This window comes from Saccopteryx bilineata, chromosome 1 (assembly GCF_036850765.1).
Source record: "Saccopteryx bilineata isolate mSacBil1 chromosome 1, mSacBil1_pri_phased_curated, whole genome shotgun sequence".
NCBI lineage: Eukaryota > Metazoa > Chordata > Mammalia > Chiroptera > Emballonuridae > Saccopteryx > Saccopteryx bilineata.
In genome coordinates, this window is record NC_089490.1 from 295,986,995 (window position 1) to 296,011,057 (window position 24,063).

General features: G+C 40.5%; 1 protein-coding gene across 7 annotated transcripts in view; it reads right to left on the bottom strand.

The window, feature by feature from the left end:
- DROSHA (drosha ribonuclease III) overlaps nucleotides 1-24,063 on the bottom strand; it is a 139,191-nt gene that overhangs the window by 14,547 nt on the left and 100,581 nt on the right. For all 7 annotated transcript variants that reach the window (XM_066244146.1, XM_066244150.1, XM_066244136.1 and 4 more), the window contains 3 exons: nucleotides 19,673-19,717; nucleotides 18,047-18,204; nucleotides 13,855-13,960 (listed from right to left, as the gene is read on the bottom strand). In XM_066244146.1, coding sequence (XP_066100243.1) covers nucleotides 13,855-13,960; nucleotides 18,047-18,204; nucleotides 19,673-19,717 — 309 coding nt within the window. The remainder of the gene's footprint in view (nucleotides 1-13,854; nucleotides 13,961-18,046; nucleotides 18,205-19,672; nucleotides 19,718-24,063) is intronic.

Below are 24,063 nucleotides of genomic sequence, written 5' to 3' on the forward strand. Positions count from 1 at the left end.
TGATGCTATAAATGTCTGCTTTTTATTTTTTAGTTGAAGTCTAGAAAACAACACTAAACATACAACCGGGCAAAAATAGTTATCAGACTATTTACAAAATTGGCTCAAGTTAGGTATATAATGAAATGTGAAAGATTTGGTGCCAAGCTGCCTGGGTTTAAACTGTGGCCCTACCATTTCTTTGCTAAGTGACCCTGTATAAGTTACTAAATCTCTCTAAGGCTTAGTTGCTGCATTGATAAAATGGAGAAAGTAGCACCTGCCACATAGGATGGTAATGAGAATTAGAGCGAATGAATCTACAATCTAAGTACGATGACCACCACATAATAAACACACAGGTAACATTCGCTGATGTTATCCATAATGGCCTCCATCCTTAGACAAGACACACTTCCTCTCTGGTTACAAGGAAAAGGTTATAGAAAGTTCTAGGAATTCCTCCAAATTTGTCTTCAATGCAGAATGTTCTGTATACCTGCCCACTCGTCTTCAAAGCTCTACATTTTACCAAATGCCAGGCTGTCTTTCTTTTAATCCTCCCCCCAAAACAAAAAGTTTCATTGGGAATCACCGGAAAAAGTGACGAAAGTTGTAGTTAAGGGCTCTCTGTCAGCCTCAGAAAAAAATCGCCGAGTTCCCAAGGCGATGGCAGGGACCCAAGAACGTATCATAAATCTCAAATTCTGACTCTGAGAGTTCAGGATGTTTTCCATTATCTCAGCACAGCAGTTTTTTATAATTAGTTTAAACTTAAATTTTAATGAGAAAAAGGTTTATTGTTTTAAAACAAATTAAAAAAAAAACACTGGCATTCTCCCTTCAACCACTCTCTCCATTCTTGATTCTAAAGAGGAAACCGCAGCTGTGGGAAATGAGCTACCAAAGGGGGCCACCTAGTGTGAAATAAGTAGACTGATTATTATTTGGAAGACTTTAATGTAAGAGCATGGGGTGAAAGCAGAATATATTATTAAGAGTGACAGTGATGTGCCACACAGACCTATTTTACCAAGAGTGGTAGCCAGATGGTCCCCATTTCCCGTGATAACTAAAGAAAAGGTACACAAATCCTAGCAGGCAGAATGCAAAAGCCAAATTATACCAGTGACAGAGAAATTTCCAACCGGGAGGCGGTGGGACCCATCCTCTCAGAGAGATGTTGTAGATGAGACACTTTGAATGATTTATGCTTTGTGATGTAGGAATGAGGCAGGAAGGGCCTGGATCCCTAGTTTTCAAACTTTTTATTTGTAGTCCTTGCTCTCATTATCCCAAATCATTCCACTAAGAAGAAAAATGCATGCAAGTTCATCTTGCCAGTGCACGCCACGGCTGCACAGAGTGCCTTGCACACAGAGGGCATGGGGTTAGCAACAATTCTAGCTCAGTAACTTGTAGTAAAGGCTAAGAGAGAAGAACAAGAGTTAAAACTTGAAAAGTTAAAATTTGAAAATGTGGCAAGGCAGGCATCCTGGTCACAGTAAATGCTCTTTTGAGACTCTCTTACTCCCTTCCCTGACTCTACTGGGTAGGTTCCACCCTAAAAAGACTTCACTCTGTGAACTAGAACCTCTTCCTTCTACATTCCAATTCAGATTTGGTCATCCTAGAGTTAGAACAACTAGAGAAGCCTGACATTCCTTACCAAGCAGACCTTTCTGAACACTCAACTTGTAAAGCACTAGGTTTTCTGCATCAGCATTCAAACGTGACACCATGATTCCATCTGCTCTCCGGTCCTCATTCACCAACAACCAGGGTGCAAGGGAAGAGCTCAGAGCTAACGCCTCAGGGTGGACGACCAGGCGGTGTGACTTTAGTCACAATCATGAATCATTTGCCATCACCTTCCAACAAATGCAACTGTAACAAGTAATCCTCTACAATTTTTAAGTTCACTTTAATCTTTAGACGTTCATGAATAAGTTTTCAGCTCCTTTCCCATACATGAGACAGCCGCTCCCTCCAGTACCACTTCCTCTCTGTAAGACTTAGCTGCCTGCAACACTCACGTTCACTTACGTGTTTACAAATGTGCACAGGGAGCCTACCATATGCCATGCACTGCTGGACATGCAGTAATAAATAAAAACATGCTCCCTCAGAACTCCCAGGTTAGTGGGATGGGTAACTGAAACGAGGAAGGAAAAGAACATCGCATTTTGACTGGGGGGCCATCAGCAAACACTTTCCTAGTACCCAGAAGTCACGTCATAAGTGACATCTAACAGAACCATAGGAGGAACCAGGTAACTGAGTGCAAGGGCTGGAAGAAGAATAGGCTCTAGACAGAACGGCATGTGCATAGCCCGATGGCAGGAGGGGACTAGGAGCACAAAGCAGGCCAGTGCAAAGGTGCAGCGTGAAAAGAACACAAGCCACGAGGCCAGGCAGGTGGGCAGGCCAGGCCACGCGGGGCCTAGCTTGTTCTTCAGTCACAACTGAATGGTTGCTATACGCTCATTCAGAGCGTATCTGCTGACCATGGATAGCCAGGAACTCTCCAATGACCCAGGAATCAGGAATGAAGAAAACAGACAAGAGACCTCGCTCTCCAGGAAGTTTCCACTCTGATGAGAGAAAACAGACAGCAAATGAGTAAAATATATAGTATGTGCTAAGGACAAGATGGAGATGAGACACCAGGCTTGTTATGGGGCTGAGACGAGGGTACCATTTAAGCAGGTAGGTTAAAGAAGTTCTCATTGATGTTTGGGCAGCAAGATGGCGATGGAGTAGGTGGATGTACCAACCTCCACCTCCCAGAACCAAAGTGGATTACAACTTAATTTTAAGAACCATCATCTGGAAAAACCAACGTTGGACTAAACTAAATGGACTCTTCAACCAAGAAACACTGAAGAAGCCACATGAGACTGGTAGGAAAAGTGAAAACGTGAAGAGGGCTGCCCAGCTCCCGGGAGCGAGCAGCCTGAAGAGACTCACATGGCGGGAAGAGAGGTTAGTGGAGAAGGGAGGGTACTGGGCCTCAGGAACAAATCCCCAGCCTGCAACCCCAGAGCCTAGAAGAAGCAAATGGACAGTATTTAGTTGCAAAACAAGTCAGGATACTGTTTGTGAGAAAGAGACAGATTTCTCAGACCCAAGATTCTTCTTAAAGGGACCGTGCAGAAAACCTCTCTAACAACCACCCACCTGGGGCTCCAGGGGACGGGAGAGAGGAGAGGACCGGAGTAGCAGGAAGAGAGTGTAATCTAGGAGGCACAGGGAGAAACATTTTAAAGCAGAGCCACCCTAGTCCCTGGGCTGAGTCACCCCATAAATCTGAAGTGAATATTTCCTCCGGAAACAGCAATACCAGCAAAGGGAAGTGGGACACTAGTCAAACAAACTCTCCTACGGCACTCAGAGCAGAGTAGCTTAGAAGGAGGGAGCTTTCGGGACTATAATATTGAGTGTTAGGGTCTGAGCTGCAGCACCCCCACCCACACGGCTGAGGGCTCACCTGAGGGTGGGTGGCGGCAGGACATGGAAGCACGGTCCCGTCCACTGGGGCGGAAGCCAGCTGGCCATGACTGAGGCCTGGCATTAGCTCAGTCTTGCCCGGCTGGGGCAGAAGGGACGCACTAAAGCGGTCCGACCTGGCTGCAGGCCAGGCAAGCAAGAGCAAGAGCAGCCACACCTGCAAACCAGCCTGCAGGGGAAAGGCGAAAGCCTGGTAACTGCAGAGACCCGTGGGTGAGTGCAGGCATGCAGCCCCACCCGGCGTGGAGCTGGGGCTTGAGGCTGATGCACTAGCGCGGCTCCGCCAGCCAGCGTCAGCAATGCTCATACCCAAACAGCCGAGGCAGTGGGTGGCGGGCCTCCAGCAGACCACACCTAGGAACACAGAGGCCACATCCATTGGACTCCAGTGGCCATACCTTTCTTATACACAAAAAAATAGGAAGGCAGAGAAATGCAACACAAATGAATCAAGAGAAATCCCCACAAAAAAACTTGAACGAGTCAGATATAACCCCAAATTACTGGATGCAAAGTTTAAAATAATAATTGTTAGGATGCTCCAAGATCTTAAAACAACAACAGATGGTCATACCAAACAACTAAATAAAGAGATAGCAAATATGAAAAAGGACATTGAAATAATAAAAAAGAATCACTCAGAAATGACAAATACAATATCAGAAATGAAGACCACAATGGAAGGAATTAAAAGCAGGATAGATGAAGCTGAGGATTGAATCAGCGAGTTAAAGGACAAGATAAACGAAGGCATGGAAGCAGAGCAGCAAAAAGAAAAAGACTCAAAAAGTCTGAGGAAACTCTAAGAGAGCTCTGTGACAACATGAAGAGAAATAACATCTGCATTATAGGGGTTCCTGAAGAAGAGAAAGAACAAAGAATAGAGACTTTGTTAAATCAAATCATAGCTGAAAACTTCCCTAAATTGATGCAGGAAAAAGTGTCACACAAGTCCAAGAAGCACAGAGAATTCCATTAAAGAGAAACCCAAAGAAACCTACACCAAGACACATCATGATTAAAATACCAAAGCTAACTGATAAAGAGAAAATATTAAAAGCTGCCAGAGAAAAAAAGGCTATCACCTACAAAGGAGCCCCCATAAGGATGACATCCGACTTCTCAACAGAAACACTTGAGGCCAGAAGGGAATGGCAAGAAATATTCAAAGTAACGCAGAACAAGAGCCTATAACCAAGACTACTTTATCTACCAAGGTTATCATTTAAAATTGAAAGAGAAATAAAAAAACTTCCCAGACAAAAAAAATTCAAGAAATTCATTACAACCAAACCAATGCTACAAGAAAAGTTAAGGGGCCTGTTGTAAACATACCAAAGGGGGAAAAGAATACAGCAAAAGAGGAATACAGCTTTAAAGAATAAAATGTCAATATACAACTACATATCAATAATAACCTTAAATGTAAATGTTAAATGATCCAATCAAAAGACATAGGGTAGCTGTGTAGATAAAAAAACAGGACCCATACATATGCTGTCTACAAGAGACACTCCTTAAAACAGAAGGTGCACATAGACTGAAGGTAAAAGGATGGAAAAAACATATTTCATGCAAATGGAAATGAAAAAAAAGCTGGGGTAGCAATACTTAGACAAAATGGACTTTAAAACAAAGGCTATAGTAAGAGATAAAGGTCTCTACATAATGATAAAGGAGCAATCCAACAGAAAGATATAACCATTATAAATATCTACGCACCTAATATAGGAGCACCTAAATATATAGAGCAGACTTTGATGGATATAAAGGGAAAGATCAACAGCAATACTATAATAGTAGGGGATTTCAATACCCCACCAACATCACTAGATAGATCCTCAAGAAAGAAAATAAACAAAGAAACAGCAAATTTAAAGGATCCACTAGATCAACTGCATTTAATAGGTATCTTCAGAACCTTTCACGCTAACGCAGTAGAATATACATTCTTTTCAAGTGCTCATGGTATATTCTCTAGGATAGACCACATGTTAGGGTACAAAAACGGTCTCAACAAATTTAAGAAGACTGAAATCATATCAAGCATTTTCTCTGATCACAATGGCATGAAACTAGAAATCAACCACAACAGAAAAACTGAAAAATACTCAAACACTTGGAAACTAAATAGCATGTTATTATTAACGAATGGGCTAACACTGACATCAAAGAAGAAACAAAAAAATTCCTAGAAACGAATGATAATGAGCACACATCAACTCAAAATTTATGGGACACAGCAAAAACAGTCCTGAGAGGGAAGTTCATAGCATTAGAGGCATACCATAAGAAGCTAAAAAAAGCTCAAATAAACAACTTGACTCTGCATCTAAAAGAACTAGAAAAAGAACAGCAAGTAAAGCCCAAAGGTAGTAGAAGGGAAAAAAATAATAAAGATCAGAGTGGAAATAAATGACATAGAGGCTAAAGAAACAATACAGATGATTAATGAAACCTGGTTTTTTGAAAACGTAACAAGATTGATGAACCTTTAACCACACTCACCAAAAAGAAAAGAGAGAGGACTCAAATAAAATTAGAAATGAGAGTGGAGAAATAACAACTGACACACAGAAATAAAAAGGATTGTAAGAAAATACTATGAAGAACTGTATTCCAAAAAATTAGATAACCTAGATGAAACATACAAATTCCTTGAAACATATAATATTTTAGAAATCAATCTGGAAGAATCAGAAAACCTAAACACACTGATTACAACAAATGAGATAGAAACAGTGATTAAAAACACTCCCAACAAACAAAAGCCCTGGGCCAGATAGCTTTACAAGTGAATTCTACCAAATATTCAAAGAAGAACTAACTCCTATCCTTCTCAACCTATTTCAAAAAAAGTCAAGAGGAAGGATGACTTCCAAGCTCCTTTGATGAGGCGAGCATAATTCTGATTCCAAAACCAGGCAAAGACAACACAAAAAAAGAAAATTATAGGCCAATATCCCTGATGAATTTAGATGCTAAAATCCTCAACAAAATATTAGCAAACCAGATTCAGCAATATATGGAAAAAATTATACATCATGATTAAGTGGGATTTATTCTGGGGAGGCAAGGCTGGTACAATATTTGCAAATCAATCAATGTGATTCATCACATAAATGAAAGGAAGGAGAAAAACCATATGATAATTTCAATAGATACAGAAAAAGCATTTGATAAAATCCAGCACCCATTCATGATCAAAACTCTCAGGAAAGTGGGAATACAGGGAACATACCTCAACATGATAAAGGCCATCCATGACAAACTCACAGCCAACATCATACTCAATGGGCAAAAATTAAAAGCGATTCCCCTTAAGATCAGGAACAAGGCAGGGGTGCCCCCTTTCACCATTCTTATTCAACATAGTACTGGAAGTCCTAGCCAAAGCAATCAGACAAGAAGAAGAAATAAAATGCATCGAAATTGGAAAAGAAGAAGTAAAACTATCATTATTTGAAAGATAATATGATATTGTATATAGAAAACCATAAAGTCTCAGTCAAAAAACTACTGGACCTGATAAATGAATTCAGCAAGGTGGGAGGATATAAAATTAATACTCAGAAATCAGAGGCATTTTTATACACCAACAATGAACTCTCAGAAAGAGAAATTAAGGAAACAATTCCCTTGCAACAAAAAAAAAATAAAGTACCTAGGAGTAAATTTAACCAAGGTGATTAAAGACTTGTACTTGGAAAATTATAAAACATTAATAAAAGAAATCAAGGAAGATATAAACAAGTGGAAGCAGATACCGTGCTTATGGTTAGGAAGAATAAACATTATTAAAATGTCTATATTACTCAAAGCAATTTATAAAATTCAATGCAATACCAATTAAAATACCAATGACATACTTCAAAGATATAGAACACATATTCCAAAAATTTTTATGGAACCAAAAGAGAACACGAGTAGTCTCAGCAATCTTGAAAAGGAAGAATAAAGTGGGAGGTATCACACTTCCGGATATCAAGTTATACTAAAAGGCTACTGCACTCAAAACAATTTGGTACTGGCATAAGAACAGGCATATAGATTAATGGAACAGAATAGAGAACCCAGAAATAAACCCACACCATTATGGACAACTGATATTTGACAAAGGAGGTAAGAGTATACAATAGAGTAAAGACAGTCTCTTTAACAAATGGTATTGGGAAAATTGGATAGCTACCTGCAAAAAGTGAAACTAGACCACCAACTTACACCATGCACAAAAATAAACTCAAAGTGGATAAAAGACTTAAATGTAAGCTGTGAAACCATAAGCATCTTAGAAGAAAACATAGGCAGTAAGCTCTCCAACATCTCTCGCAGCAATATATTTGCTGATTTATCGCCACAGGTAAGTTAAATAAGATAGAATAAACAAATGGGAATATATCAAATTTAAAAGCTTTGCACAGCTAAAGACAACAAGAACAGAAAAAAAGACAAACCACACAACGAGAGAACATATTCGATAATACATCTGATAAGGGGTTAATAACCAAAATTTATAAAGAACTTGTAAAACTCAACACCAGGAAAACAAACAATCGAAGAAAAAAATAGGCAAAAGAAATGAATAGACATTTCTCCAAACAGGACATACAGATGGCCAATAGACAGATGAAAAAGTGTTCAACATCACTAATCATTAGAGAAATGCAAATTAAAACCACAATGAGATTTCACCTCACACCTGTCAGAATGGTGCTCATTAGCAAAACAACACAGGACAAGTGCTGGTGAGGATGTGGAGAAAGGGGAACCCTCCTGCACTGCTGGTGGGAATGCAGACTGGTGCAGCCACTGTGGGAAACAATGTGGAGATTCCACAAAAAATTAAAAATGGATCTGCCTTTTGACCCAGCCATCCCACTTTTAGGAATATATTCCAAGAATACCGTATCACCAACTGAAAAAAAGAAATGCACCCACATGTTTATGGCAGCATTGTTCACAATAGCGAAGACCTTGAAACAGCCCAAGTGTCCGTTAGTGGATGAGTGGATTAAAAAGCTGTGGTACATATATCCAATGGAACACTATGGGGCCATGATAAGAAGGAAATCTTACCTTTTGCGTCAACATGGATGGACATGGAAACTATTATGTTAAGTGAAATAAGCCAGGCAGAGAAAGAAAAATATCATATGAGCCCACTCATTTGAGGAATCCAATAAACAATGTGAACTGAGGAACGAATTTGAGACAGAGGAGAGATCAAAGGGACCAGAGGAAAAGAGGACAGAGGGAAAGGGGATGATAGGATGGGATAAACCTGAAGGGAAGGGGGGAGGGCACTAAGGGGAGAGGGACAAGGGAGATGTTGAGGGGAATACAGGGGAGGGGAGATGCACTCAGGGCAACACTAGAATCTATGTAAACACAAAAAATTAAAATCAATAATAATAAAAAAAGTTCTCATTGATAACTGGCATTAGAACAGAGACCTGATATATGTGCAAAGGCCCCAAGGCAAAGGCTTGCTTAGCATCCTGAGGAATCACACAGAGGCCAACACAAGGTCAGACACAGCAGCAAGAAAGCAGGTCAAACAGTGTCTTGCAGGTTAAAAAAAAAAACTTTTTTACTCTTGAGATGGGAAATCTTTGGATGGTTTTACAGAGAAAAGGGTTGTAATCTGACTTCTCTTTAAAAATGATTGCTCTAAGCCTTTTCAGGTAGCTCAGTTGGTTAGAGCTTCATCCCAATATGCCAAGGTTGTAGGTTCAATCCCTGGGCAGGGCACATACATATAAGAATCAACCAATGAATGAATAAATAAATAGAACAACAAATCTATGTTTCTCTCTTTCTTCCTCCCCCCCCCCTCTCTTCCTTCCTCTAAAATCAGTAATTTAAAATAAAATAAAAATGATTCCTCTATATCAGGGCTAGTCAACCTTTTTATACCTACCGCCCACTTTTGTATCTCTGTTAGTAATGTAACTTTATAAAATTTATAAAGCAGAGCTACAGCAAGTTAAAGCATATAATAATAATTACTTACCAAGTACTTTATGTTGAATTTTTGCTAAGTTTGGCAGAATAAATCTTTATAAAACAACTTACTATAGTTAAATCTATATTTTTATTTATACTTTGGTTGCTCCGCTACCACCCACCATGAAAGCTGGAACGCCCACTAGTAGGCGGTAGGGACCAGGTTGACTACCACTGCTCTATATAATGTGCTAGAAGGCTGTGGAGGAGTGGAGGGTAGGAATGAACCAGTTGGAAGACTATAGCTATAATTTAGGGGAAAGATAACAGTGGAGCCAGTCAAACATTACAGAAAAACTTTTCAGGTACAATCAACAGGATATACTAATGGCTGGGAGGTGCAGTAAGAGAGAAAGAGAAGATTTAAGGATGACCCTAAGGGTTTTAGCCCAAGCAATTAGAAGATTGTATCAATCCTTACTGATAGAACACCTAGAGAAATGCAGGTTTGGGCTGAAAATTAGTTTTGTTCTGGATATGTTAGGTTTAAGATGCCTAACAGAAATCAACTAGGGATTCCAGTATAAGATTATACATAGATATATGAGTCTGAGTTAGAGGTAGAAGTAAAGGCCAAAGACACAAATTAGGGAGTAGTGTACAGATGCAATCAAAGCCATGAGACCACTCACGGGAGGAAGTCGGAAGAAAGGAGAGGTCTGAGAACTGGACACTCCAATATTAAGAGGCTGGGCAAAGAGGAACAATCAACTGGACTGAAGATGAATGGCCTGTGTGGTCAAAGGAGATGGGTCATGAAAAACTGCCCGGTGCAGCATAGACTGGACTGGATGGGAGCAAGAGCGGACACAGGAAGACCAGTGCAGGATGCTGCAACAGTCACACAGGCCTGCGGCCTGGGCCAACTGAAGGGTTTCTGCCTGATACAATGTCCCCCAAGGGAGAGTACAAAAATGCCCACAAGACTGACAAAGACTGGCATTCAAAAAGGAGCCTGCATCTCAAAGGGATATCTGAGCCTGCTATACTGCCTAGTGCTTTGTATAAACACAATCTTTACGATTTCATAAATGCCACCGCTTCTAACTGGGTCTCTTGTTGATCAAATCCCCATAACATCTGACAGTTATGCAGAAACCAGGACAGCAGCACAGGTGACATAAGCTGGCAGAGAGGATCTGGGTGACCAAGATGAGGCAGTTACTCAAGGGGTAGCAATGCCAGGATCTGTGAATGGTCTAACTAAGGGGAAGGGCAGTAGAGGGAGGAATCAAACATTAACTCCCAGGTTTCTCTGTCTTACAACAGGTGATGCTACCAGTCAATTACTCAGAGGACCCAGGTGGGAGAAGCTTGTAAAAGTTCAGTCTTAAACTTGCAGAGAGGCTGAGAAGGCAGCTGCTACTGGAGCTCAGAAAAGAATCGGACTGATGAGATCTGTCATCTGCTATGGAGTGAAACTGGTCACATACACAGGAAAAGGTTACCTAAGAAAGACTCGAGCAAGAAAGAAAATAGCCTCAGAGTGAGCCTTTTGGGCACCAGAATAGTCATCAGCTATACAGGATAAAGTAAGCCTTCAGAGGAGGGAGAGGAGCTCAAGAGGAGAGAGAAAACCCGAGAAGGTGCAGCATGACAAGCTCGCACAAGACGGTGTTCAAGGAGAAAGGAGGCAACCACACTCATCACTGAGGTCACATCTTTTTAAACACATATAATATTTAACTGAAGATAGGTCATCTTTGTTTTGCCAGCAGAATTGGTAGTCCTGTTGATTATTACCACAGCTTTCTGTGAATACAGTTAATAAAAACTACTCTAGTATGATTTTGTCATTTGTTAACATCTTTCTAATAAGCCATCCAAAATTGTGTAATTTTAAGACAGCAAGGCTGATGAACATATTTTGGATACAACTACAGTTAAGGCATTGAAACGACTTTGGAAAGAACACAAAACTAGAGTCTGTCAGTCCTGCTTTTACCTTTACCTAGACCAGGGGTCCCCAAATTACGGCCCGTGGGCTACATGCGGCCCCCTGAGGCCATTTATCCGGCCCCCGCAGCACTTCATGAAGGGGCACCTCTTTCATTGGTGGTCAGTGAGAGGAGCATGGCTCCCATTGAAATACTGGTCATTTTGTTGGTTTAAATTTACTTGTTCTTTATTTTAAATATTGTATTTATTCCCGTTTTGTTTTTTTACTTTAAAATAAGATATGTGCAGTGTGCATAGGGATTTGTTCATAGTTTTTTATAGTCTGGCCTTCCAACGGTCTGAGGGACAGTGAACTAGCCCCCTGTGTAAAAAGTTTGGGGACCCCTGACCTAGACCTTGGACAGAGCTTAATAAGCTTTGGTTTCATCATGTGCTCAACGCTGGGGATACGATGTGTGTGAGTGTGTGTGAGTGTGTGTGAGTGTGTGTGTGTGTGTGTGTGCAGTGACTAAGACAGGAAGCCGTAACCCTGTTGATCTATATAACATCCCACCTCCATAAAATCTGAGAGTCCATTAATAATTTTGTGTGTGTTTAAGTCACTCCAATTTCAGCAGTGGCCTCTATATGGCCAAAAAATGAATTACTACTTCAAACCATTTGGTTTGGTTTGGCCATTTCTCAGATCAACCAGATTGTCTGACAGCTACAAAGTCTATTCCCTAGTGGAGGATCCTGAAAAAGCATTTACTGATTCCCCAACACAGAGAAAGAGTCAAGAGATGCTAGTTTATTTCTGGTGCATGCTTATATGTTCTTAAGGATCTAATATTAATTCAAGAAGAAAGCACTTTCTTTTCCATCCAAAAGCAGTTAACTTTAAATGGCAATCAAACTAATTTAAACTTAGAGTACTGCTGATTTCCCATATAATGACACATGGGGTTTGGTAGAAGCACAATAAATATTCATTGAGTGGGTAAATGAAAGGACTGTATTTGGTTGGGCTCAGAAATTCTGCTGAAAAATTACATTTAAACATAGCCAAATCACCATATTCTCCCTAATTCTAATATTTGTATCTCATATAAACTATTTCCAGGGTTGATAGTTGCAGATATAAGATCCAATTCTATTCAAAGCAAAGCAAGCATAAAATTTGTAGAAATGCAAAGTACAAAAGACTTACCATTCACTGCTTCAAGCATAACAAAAAAGAGTCTACACTAATAAACCATAATATAGTGTTCTACTACCGTAGCCCTCCCACTTCCAAAGGGAATACTTTCCAAGATCCCCAATGGATGCCTCAAACTGCAAAAGGTACCAAAACCTATACATACTATGTTTGTCTATACATACATATCTATGATAGAGTCTAGTTTATAAATTAGGCACAGTAAGAGATTAACAATAATAAAATAGAAAAATTATAACAATATACTGTAATAAAAGTTTTATGAATGTGTTCTCTCTCTCTCTCTTAAAATATACTATTGTACTGTACTCACCTTCCCACTCGAAGGAAGCACTTTCTGGCTTTTCTTTGGCATTTCCGAATTGCCAGCATCACTACTCCTGCACTCTGGGGCCATTAGTAAGTAAAATAAGGGTAACTTGAACACCGCATTTATTGATTCCCTAAAATGAAGTCAGTCTACTGAGTGACTAGTGAGTGAGGAGGTAACCTATACGACAGGATACACTAGACAAAGGGATGACTCACATCCTGGGCAGGAGCAGAACGGCACATTTCATCACACTACTCAGAACTGTATGCAATTTAAAACTTATGAATTGTTTACTGGAATTTTCCATTAAATATTTTCAGACCATGGTTGATCACAGGTAACTGAAACCGCAGAAAGCAAAACCGCAGATAAGGTGAGATGACTGTATTTTTCCCTTGCCCTGTAACATACTGGCCTTCTCAATGCCCAACTCTAGAGGTACTGCTCAAAGGTTATTCCTTATGGCTTGGGAGACCATCATGACCGGCTTCCAATGTTTTGTTCACCACTCCAGTTATATTATTGATCAATAATAAGCTCAATAAAGTTTTATACAATGAGACAAAAGTGAGAGGAATGGGGACTTTCACTTTGTCCATAAATCAAACCTGGTCTCTGTAAGTCTCTTTCAACTCCACTGTATTCTACAAACTGTTGAGTAACCCTATGGCCTATCTTCTAATTTTTCATGTTTAATATTTGCTCCCCCCATGAAGCCTAGCTCAATGTCTTGAACAAAGCAATCATTAAGTGAAAAAGTATGAGTTCTTAACAGTATTCTTTTGCCTTGTACACAATTTGCATAATGAAATAAAAAAAAATCAATACGCTATGCATGCTAAAGTCACCAAGAACTAACTCATCGATTCTATAAATAGATACTTGACTCTTCTGACCTTCACTCTCTATTTTACAGCAATCTAATTGGAGGGAATTAAGATAAACTCACAGTTAAGTGTCCTTCATGATGATCTGGGAAATGAATGAATAAGTACTCTGTGGCGACCAGTTGCATTATGGAGTCACCTAGGAATTCCATTCTCTGGTTGTGGCCTCTGAGTAAAGAAGCATCAGTGTAAAGGGGTCAATAAGTACTTATTCAAAAAAAAAACACACCAGAATTTTTTAAAACACATTTTAAAAGGTAACATATCTATTCATCTTGCTTTAAAGCAGGGGTTGGGAACCTTTTTGGCTGAGAGAGCCATGAACGCCACATATTTTAAAATGTAATTCCGTGAGAGCCATACAATATGTTTAACACTAAATACAAGTAAATGTGTGCATTTTATGTAAGACCAACACTTTTAAAGTACAATAAGTCTCTGAATTCTTTTTAATAACGTTGTTATGCTGATGCTAACCAATAATGAATAAAGTACTTCCTACCATTAATGCGACTTCTGGTGCTGCATGGTTTTGCTGATGGCTATGTAGTCTGGTTTATAGGTGGTGAGGTTAAGCTTCAGGCAGGCACTGAGACTTCCATCCATTAAATGTGATCGTAGGTTGGTCTTAATGTTCTTTAGATGTGAGAAAGACTGCTAACATGTATATGTAGAGCCAAACATTGTCAGTACAGCAATACTCACACACTGCAATATGTGATATGTGACAGGAAGTGCGTTCCAAGTTTTGACAATCAGCTGGTCCACAGGTTGAAGTTTTTTCATTTCTCCCCACCTGTGTTTGCTTGCCAACTCTGCTTGCTGTCCTGCAAGTCTTTCCAAATCTTCATTCAGTGACTTGAACTTATTCACCCACATGTCTGAGGCCTTCAGGTCAGCAGCTTGTAGCTCAAAATCTCTGACGGAAACACCAGGGATTTAACTCAGGTTGGCACTGTCCACTGCACACTCGTGTGGATGGGTGATGAACTTAAAAAGATGAGTGCGCTCACAAAATTTTCCAAAGTGTGCTTTGAATGACTGCAGGAGATTAGATGTGAAGCCCGCTAGCTGCTGGAGATCAAGATGTTGAGCAGGGTCATTCGCTGTGCACGCATCTTTAAACTCTCCCAGTTTTTCAAAGTGTAGTAAACCAGTGGTCCCCAACCCCCGGGTCACGGACCGGTACCGGTCCGTGGGCCATTTGGTACTGGTCTACAGAGAAAGAATAAATAACTTACATTATTTCTGTTTTATTTATATTTAAGTCTAAACAATGTTTTATTTTTAAAAAATGACCAGATTCCCTCTGTTACATCTGTCTAAGACTCACTCTTGATGCTTGTCTCGGTCACGTGATACATTTTTCCGTCTCATCCTAAAGCGGGTCCATGAAAATATTTTCTGACATTAAACTGGTCCGTGGCCCAAAAAAGTAAATGTAGTAAATGACCTGTTTCAATGCTGGCGATGAAGAGTTCCAGCTTGTTTTCAAATGCAAACACTGCTTGTTGAAGGGATAAGACTGTATTTCCAACGCCTTGCATTTTCACACTAAGCTGGTTCAGATGTTCAGTCATGTCCACGAGGTAGTAGAACTTCAGGAGCCACTCAGTGTTAGCTAACTCAGGATGCTCGACGTTTTTCATTTCAAGAAAAGTCCAGATTTCACTCACACAAGCCGTGAAACGGCTGAGCACCTTCCTTCTTGACAACCAACACACACTGCTGTGCAGAAGCAGACCAGGATAATTATTCCCAACTTCATCCAGCAGTGTTTTAAACTGGCGATCATTTAAAGCTCGGGCAACAATAAAGGTGACCACCAGAATGACCAGCGACATCACTTCACCAAGCTGCTTGCCACACATCTGAGCATAAAACGCCTCCTGATGTAGGATGCAGTGAAAACTTAGGATGGGTCTCTTTTCATGTTCACGAAGAAGCGCTACGAATCCTCTGTTTTTCATCACCATGCACGGAGCACCATCAGTACACACCAAAATAAGTTTATCCATCGGTAGATGTTTTTCTTTAGTGAACTCAGTGAAAGACTTGAATAAATCTTCCCCTCTTGTTGTCTCTTTCATAGGCAAAACAGCAAGACTTTCCTCACATAGTGTGTCACCAAGAGCATACCCTGCAATCACGCTGAACTAGGATAAATGGCTTACTTCTGTTGACTCATCCAAAGCGAGAGAAAAGAATGGTGCTGCATTTATGTCCTTCACTTGTGTTGCCTCAATTTGATTTGCCATCATGATGGTATGATCATGAACAGTTCTTGCTGACAGAGGCATGTCTTTTATTCGTTTGATTATCTTGTCTTTATCTGAAAAGTCATCAAAAAGTTCACTGGCAACATCAAGCATGAATGTTTTGGCATACCCCCATTGTGAATGGCTTTCTGTTTCTCACAATTGCTAAAGCACCAGCAAAGCTAGCCGAGTTCCAGTCACCTTGTTGGGTCCAAACACAGAGTTGCTGCTGACTAGCTTGCACTCTGCACAGTAGCTCTTGACATGCTCTCTTCCTGCTGTCCCCCGCTGGATATTTCGATGCAAATGTAGTATGGCATGTATCGAAGTGCCGCTTTATATTTGACCGTTTCATCAATGCAATTTTATCATTGCATATTAGACACACTGCAGAACCTGCTCTCTCCACAAAGGCGAATTCCTCTGGCCATTCCTGCTGAAAAGTACGATACTCCTCATCTTTTTTTCTTTTTAGTCATCTTCTTTGTCAAAAGGGTTTCTGCAATTAGCTAGCTAACTACTTGATTAAAAAGGAGGAAAGTTTACTTCCTGACCTCACAATGACCCATGTACGTTATACATTATCCAATAAAAATTTGGTGTTGTCCCAGAGGACAGCTGTGATTGGCTCCAGTCACTCACAACCATGAACATAAGCGGTAGGAAATGAGTAGATTGTAATAAAGAATGTTTTATATTTTTAGTGTTATTTTTTTTATTAAGGATTTTTCTGCGAGCCAGATGCAGCCATCAAAAGAGCCACATCTGGCTTGTGAGCCATAGGTTCCCGACCCCTGCTTTAAAGCATAAAACAAAATACAATTACCTAAGATCCCTCAACTGAGAAGAGCTCTATGTCAACACAGGTTGAGTTTCAAAAAAGAGTAAAGTGAGTACTATCTAAGGATTAAACAACTGCTCCAGTAAAGAATGGTATATACTGCCAAACCAGAACCCAAGGAGTATCAAGTGAAAGATAAAGTAGACAACAATCTTGTACAGACAATCTCTAATAGACAAAACAAGTAAAAAGTCCAAGAATTTCCTCTGCTTTAACTTTTTATTGAAATAAAGGGGTGGGCAAAAGTAGGTTTATAGTCGTGAGGACACGAAACAGTTTATTCGTGTGTTATTTTTATTAATTTGTACTTTGCCATATGAACAACTGTAAACCTACTTTTACCCAGCCCTGTATACACTCCATTAATCAAATCTGGAATCTAGGATAAGAACACTGAAAAAACTATGATAAGGTTCTTTAATCTTTACAGTTTAAAGAACATTTGATTTGAAGAAGAGAGCCAAAAATTGAATAAAAAACAGCAAGCAAAGAAATAACATTTTGGTTATTTTATTTATTATTATACTAGCCCATCTTCAAATAACTGATTGAGCAAGGGTTGGAGGGCCACACTCAGCCCATGGCCTGTTTCTGTCAATACATTTAACTGGGACCCAGCCATGTTCACTCTTATACTTTTTCTGTGGCTGCCTTTATGCTACTACGGTAGAATCACACCTCATGGCCTATACAGACCAAAATATTTAATATCAGCCCCTTCACAGAACAAGTTCTTACTTCCTTCACACTTCTCTTACACTTTATGAAGAAATGTGATGAGTGACAATAGAACCGAACATAACTGATTGGAGCCTATCTCCTTGTCCATGCCAGTGTCTGGCTATTTATCCATCTCACAATTTCCTAGAAATATGTTTGAAATCCCATTTGTTTTAAAGGGTACACAGCAACGGTTTGGGATTGCTTATTTAAATGGTCCCAATGGAACTACATGGGTACTTTTTTTTTTTTTAATAAATTTTTATTAATGGTAATGGGATGACATTAATAAATCAGGGTACATATATTCAAAGAAAACATGTCTAGGTTATTTTGTCATTAAATTATGTTGCGTACCCCTCACCCAAAGTCAGATTGTCCTCCGCCACCCTCTATCTAGTTCTCTGTGCCCCTACATGGGTACTTTTAACTCACAGGGTCAGATGGTTAAATCCCACAGTTCTCAATGTGAATGCTCTTGCCAGAAGTCGAACATGGGTAAAAATTACTCCAATTGCTTCTTCAAACTCAGTAAGTTTCTGTAGCACTGGAGAAGTCTCAATAAGTTGTCGATCAGTATTTGGCTCTTGTAGCTACAGGAAAAGAGAAATAAATAAAAATCACATACAGTTTTTGGTTACAAGAGTAATTATCAATTCTAGGATAGTGTCTTGTAAATTCTTTCTTTCATAGGCAGAAATTTTTGAAAGGCCAATAAAACATGGAAGCTTCTCTCTCATCCCTTAGAATGGCAAACAAACCTAATATTTAAAGAAGTTTCAAGTAATATTTTCCAATCTTCTATCAAATTTCAAGGCCAAGTACTGTACACAGTTCAAACTCCAAAGTATTCTACTAACTCTCCTAGGAAAGGGTGAGCCAAGGAACTGCCAATGGACAAGACACACAGTGGTTCTCAAACTCAGAGGTCATCAGAACCCTTGTAGGGCTTATTACATACACATGGCCAGCACTCCCCCCCTCGCCCCCTTGAGTTTCTGATTCAGCATGTTTGGGGTAAGGACCAAAATAGGCCTTCCTGGTAAGGTCCCTGGTAACAGAGATGCTGCTGGCTGGGGGCTGCCCTTTGAGAACCACTGCATTAGAGTAACTTGACTACTGTGTGTCTTCTAGGGACCAACCTATTTTGGCAAATGAGCATCATCTCTAGAACTGTTTCACCTTACAATAGAGAGTATTATATCAGTAGGCAGGTGCTCAACATAATAATGAGCCTTTAACAACTGGCAGAGAGCAAATAGAAAAGTGTAACTGAAAATTTCCAACAACTCTGGGCAATTTCACATTAATAAAATATTTCTAAAGTACTTTGAATTAATGCCATTTATTACTGTAAAGGCTCCCATGAGAGAGGTCGGTCACTAGTAATTATTCTTATTATATATAATATACATATATCCATATATAACAATATGGATATATAAGGATAGATACATCTATCTCCAAAGTAAAATAGAAAAAAAGCAAAGAATAGCAAAAATTTTTAAACCAACTGGGGAAGAGGATGTCACCACATATAGATCTTTTAAATTCTAAAATCCTGAGTAAAAAGTTATCATACTGTAGTAAAGTTTTAACTTATAATATGTTTTCTGTAATCTGAGTCTAAGCCTGCAATTTCTAAGGTTCAAATCAGGTGACACTTGTGCAATGTTAATTTAGTATTTGTTCTTCTTTGCAATAAGCCCAGACTTGCTTCTATATCTTGTCTCCAACAGCAGGCATGTAGATATACAGGCATCAACATATACTTTGAGTATTACTCTTGGGGGGAGGGGAGAGGCCAAACCACAACCACAGAAATAGTTCTTCCTGCCTCGTAAGGGAAGGTGTCCCAGGCCCCACGCCATCCAGACCACATAAATGCAATGTATGGGATCATTTTGGTATTTGTTCTGAAGTTTTCCACTTCTGACACCCAGCTTAAAGTCATAATGCCACTGAAGGGAAGCTAAGGATAAAAGCAGGAGGGGAAAAAGCAAACTGAAGTAAGACGATTACCGAGAGTCACAAAGCTCTCTGCAGACCAGGCGCACTTACCTGGAGTGGGTGCAGAGGATAATTGAGCCAGACTTCGCGCAGGTCCTGGAAAATGGAGTGGGGCCTTTAGTGCTCAAGGGAGCCATTTACCACCTCTAGAGTACTAAATAAAATGCCATTATGTGAAATACCGAACTATTTCAGATGCTGACTCCACTTACTGCAAATTCAATAGTGCTAGCAAACTAATTTTTATCTAAAGTGTAGTCACCACTCAAACCGCCTGTAGTGACTCTAATTAGCCTATTAAGCTGGGTAGGAAAAGAGCCACCCCATCCCCAGGAGTCAAAGACACCTCTGAAAACTAAGTTACACATTTGCTTAACCTAATACACTGGATTAAGTTGCTATTTTAATCATATTTTTTTAGTTTACCATTCCCCAGAACTGTGCATCAGCTGTGCCTTTTGTAATGAAAACCCATCTCAAATGTCCTTTATTTCAGGTACTTATTCATTATCATAGGAGCTGTCTGAGACGGAGTGAAAAACATCCTGTACCCAGTCCATAAAGTCTTAGATCGATAAGACCACACTTTTACTGTGAGTCACGGCACACGTTTACGTAAAAAAAGGGAAAGAGTGACTTTTATGGAGAAGCCCAGTACGTTATTTCCTCAGGATTAAAGTGTTTTTCCTTCAGTTTCAGACTCTAGGGAGCATCTGACTGAATCTACTTTCTGGCCTTATGATAGGTTTTTGAAATAAATGAGAGGGAAAAAATATTTTTTTAAATCTAGGGATTGGGAAGAAGTACAGGAAAATTTGCTATCGCTTGTGACACACATGATGACAAAGTGAAATAAAACATCTGACACTTCTGTACAACTGGAATCATAATAAAATATACCTAGGACTTTTTTTTGCCAATATTAAAAAATGCTTAAATATCAAACTGTTCTTTTAAAGCATTTTTAAAAACTTCTCTTAACCAAATCAATAACGTTTCCCTTGAATTCTCTGTGGCATGAATCACACTGAATGTCACTCCCTTGCGACTTGCCCGTTTTCTGGGTGCTTTATTTTCTCCTCCTATACCCAAAGGAGCCTTTCCTGGACCTCTGCCTTCCTCCCAACCTCCCCATCACCAGCTCCGCTGCCGAGCTCCACACCCCCACTACTGCAGCTACGGCCTCAGTGTGCATCACTTGTTCATCTCTGCTGCCTCATCCAAGCCACCAGTCCGTAACTCTACATGACTTAGTGAGCATCTTTGACCTCACACCCAAACGGCCAAATAATAACTTTACGCCTTTCCTTAAACTGGGGAGTGTGGTGATAGGAAAGGCCGCAGGCTTAGGAGTCAGGCAACCCGGGTGCACTTGAGTCCATGCTGGCAAACACATAACTGCTCAAAATACCCCTTTCCTCAAGTGTAAGACAAGGACAATCACAGCACCTATTGCAAAGTGCTTTCAGACACCCCAAAGTACTAAACCAGGGCTGGCACACAGAACACGCTACTATCAGTAATGAGGATATTAACAGTAGTGACAAACACCTATCTCTTCCAACCAACTCTAATCTTCAACGCTCAAAGTTCTCAGATTTCTTGATTCACCTTTCTCCTGTGTGTTTCTCACTCAAAAACCCCAATTTCTGCTTTAAGATCTGCTGCCAGACATCATGGTATAACAGCTTAACTCCTCCCTCACAACACACTATTTCTTTTCTTTAAATAAGAGAGGGAGATAGTGGGACAGACTCACACATATACCCCAACCAGAATCCAGTCAGCAACCCCTGATGCTCCAATCAACCAAGTTATTTTTAGTGCCTGAGGCTGATGCACTCAGACCAACTGAGCTATCCTCAGCACCCAGGGCCGATGCTCGAACCAACTGAGCCACTGGCTGCGAGAGGTGAAGAGGGAGAGAAGGGGGAGAGAAGCAAAGAGTTGCTTCTCATATGTGCCCTGACTGGGAATCGAACTTGGGACCTCCATATGCCAGGCTGATGTTCTAACCACTAAGCAAACCAGCCAGGGCTACAACACACTATTTCAACTGCACCCACCACCTTAATCCACCCTGCACACAGAGATGAGGTTCTTCTGTACCTCGAGGTCAGAGAAAAATTCCTAGAAAAGATCTAGATTGGAATCCCAGTTCTACCCTTTCCTAGCTTTTAGGTAAAGTCTCCACCTTCAGTTTGCACTTCTGGAAAATGTTCGATGACTCTTGGGACACTTGTTCATGCGTATATTTTTAGTGAATACCTCTTATGTCTCAGCTTACTCAGATGAATAAGACACTATCCCTGTCCTCAAAGAAGCCTAGTGGGGAAGAATAAAGGTAAATAAGTATAATTTAGTAAACTTAGTTCAGCTCTATAATAGAGATACACGTTACGTGCTAGGACAATGATGCCTGCAGGTGCCAGATAAAACTACAAAGAGAAGGTGACTCTTCAGATGTATCCCGAAGAACTAAGTGAACAGCAGCGGGAGATAACTAAAAACAGGGCACCATCAATGCACAAATAAGCCTTGCCGTGTGCAGGCACAAAGGGTAGTCTAATAGGCAGAGCACAGGGCAGTGAAAATACTCTCTATGACATGATGCTGGATACTTGTATTGATACATCTGCCCAAACCTACAGGATGTAGAGTAGCAAGAGTGAATCCTCACTGTGGAGTATGTGGAATCCTCACTGAATCCTCTGTGGAGCTTGTGGAATTCTATGTGTCAATGTTCACTGAGTGTAATGAATGCACCACTCTGGGCAGGGAGCTTGATAGAATGGAGGAGGCTATGCCCATGTGAGGCAAAGACTATATGGTCAATTTCAGTGCCTTCTGCTCAATTGTGAACATAAACCGCTCTTTGAAAAAATTTTTAATTAAAAGAAGGTAAATCCTAGAATGGCACAGAGGGAGTAAAAAGAAAGGAGACTGAAAAACTAGGTGGGCATTGAATTATGAAAACTATTAAATGCCATGTTGTATAGTACACAGACTGGCAGGCAGTACAGAAATCAAGGATTTGAAACTGGAAAGACTGTAATCAAATCTGTGCCTTAAAAAGAAGATGACACTAAATGTAGAATGAAGGATGCACTGGAAGTGAGGAATGGCGACCAGTGAAATATCCCGGTGGCGACGAGGAGGACAAACATTACAGCAGCTGAACGGCCAAGAGCAAACCAAGTCGAGAGATAATGGGAACAGAACCGACAGGAGTTCGCAACTGAATGGATACAGAGAGAAAAAAGTGTATGGATAAAAGATCCTCAGATTTCTAGTTTAGATCATAAGAGTAAAAGAAGAGAAGGATGTTTAGGGTGAAGGTGATGAACTCGAACACTGAAACTGTTGAAATGAGGTGCCTATGAAACACCTATGAGAATCTACCCAGCGGCAATTTGAGGACACTTCTTCCAGTTTCTAGACACCGGTACAGATATGTAAAGACAAAAATAGATGGGGGTGTAGGAGACAAGGAAAGTCTACCCAGTAACTGCTCCCATCTTTCTAAGAGGGTCACTGGGACGACCAAATTGCAACAACGGCTCTGACTGTACTGGGTAAACCGTGAAGGGACACACAAACCAGAAAACACAGAAATGACAAAAACTATCTGGGGTTGAAGGGTGAACATCAACCCAGGCGGAGAAAGAGGAAAAAGCCCCACTATTACAGGGCAGAGAGGACGACACAAATACACCAGCTGCAAGGTTTGGGAGCCACGTTTCCCTCAGGGCCTGGGAGCAGCTGTAAAACTCCAGGGCCACTGCTTTCCTGCCAGCGCTGCCCTCTGACCTGCTTTGCCACGTCTTATCCCCTAAATAAAGATTACTGGCAACATTCAAACTGCCCTTGGCTCCTGACAGCACCCAATCCCAAAGTAATCCCTTGCCTCTTCTAATCCAGCCTCAGATAAGGCAACCAATCAGGAATGGACCCTTGCTTCCCTGGCCCTCCTTAGCACCGGTCAGCACTAGCCCGGGTTCAGCCAGGACAAGGATGCCCACTTCCCTCTCATGAGTGCCCCCCCCCCCCCCACGGAATCAGTAATTCTGACTTTGTCAGCCTACAGAGCTGTCCCTGGCTGTCTTGGGCTGATTAGGCTTTCACAATGCCATTACTTAAAAAAATGTACAAAGGTTTGCCAACATCTCTCACAGATAGTACTACAACAACAAATGTAAACATATATGCAGATGTCAAATGAGTTAGAATGTCTGGGTGTGCGCACCTGACCCTGCTGAAGTGGGAAGACCATCTATTACTAAGCCCTGTTCTATTTCATGAAGGGCACACTAAAATGACTTCTGAATCTCAGCCGTGCCATTTGTAAGATAATGTTCAAGATTCGGCTTCTTCATTTAGTCATTTATTCATTTCGTTCCTTTAACAAATATTTATTAAACACTGCACATGCCAGCCTTGCA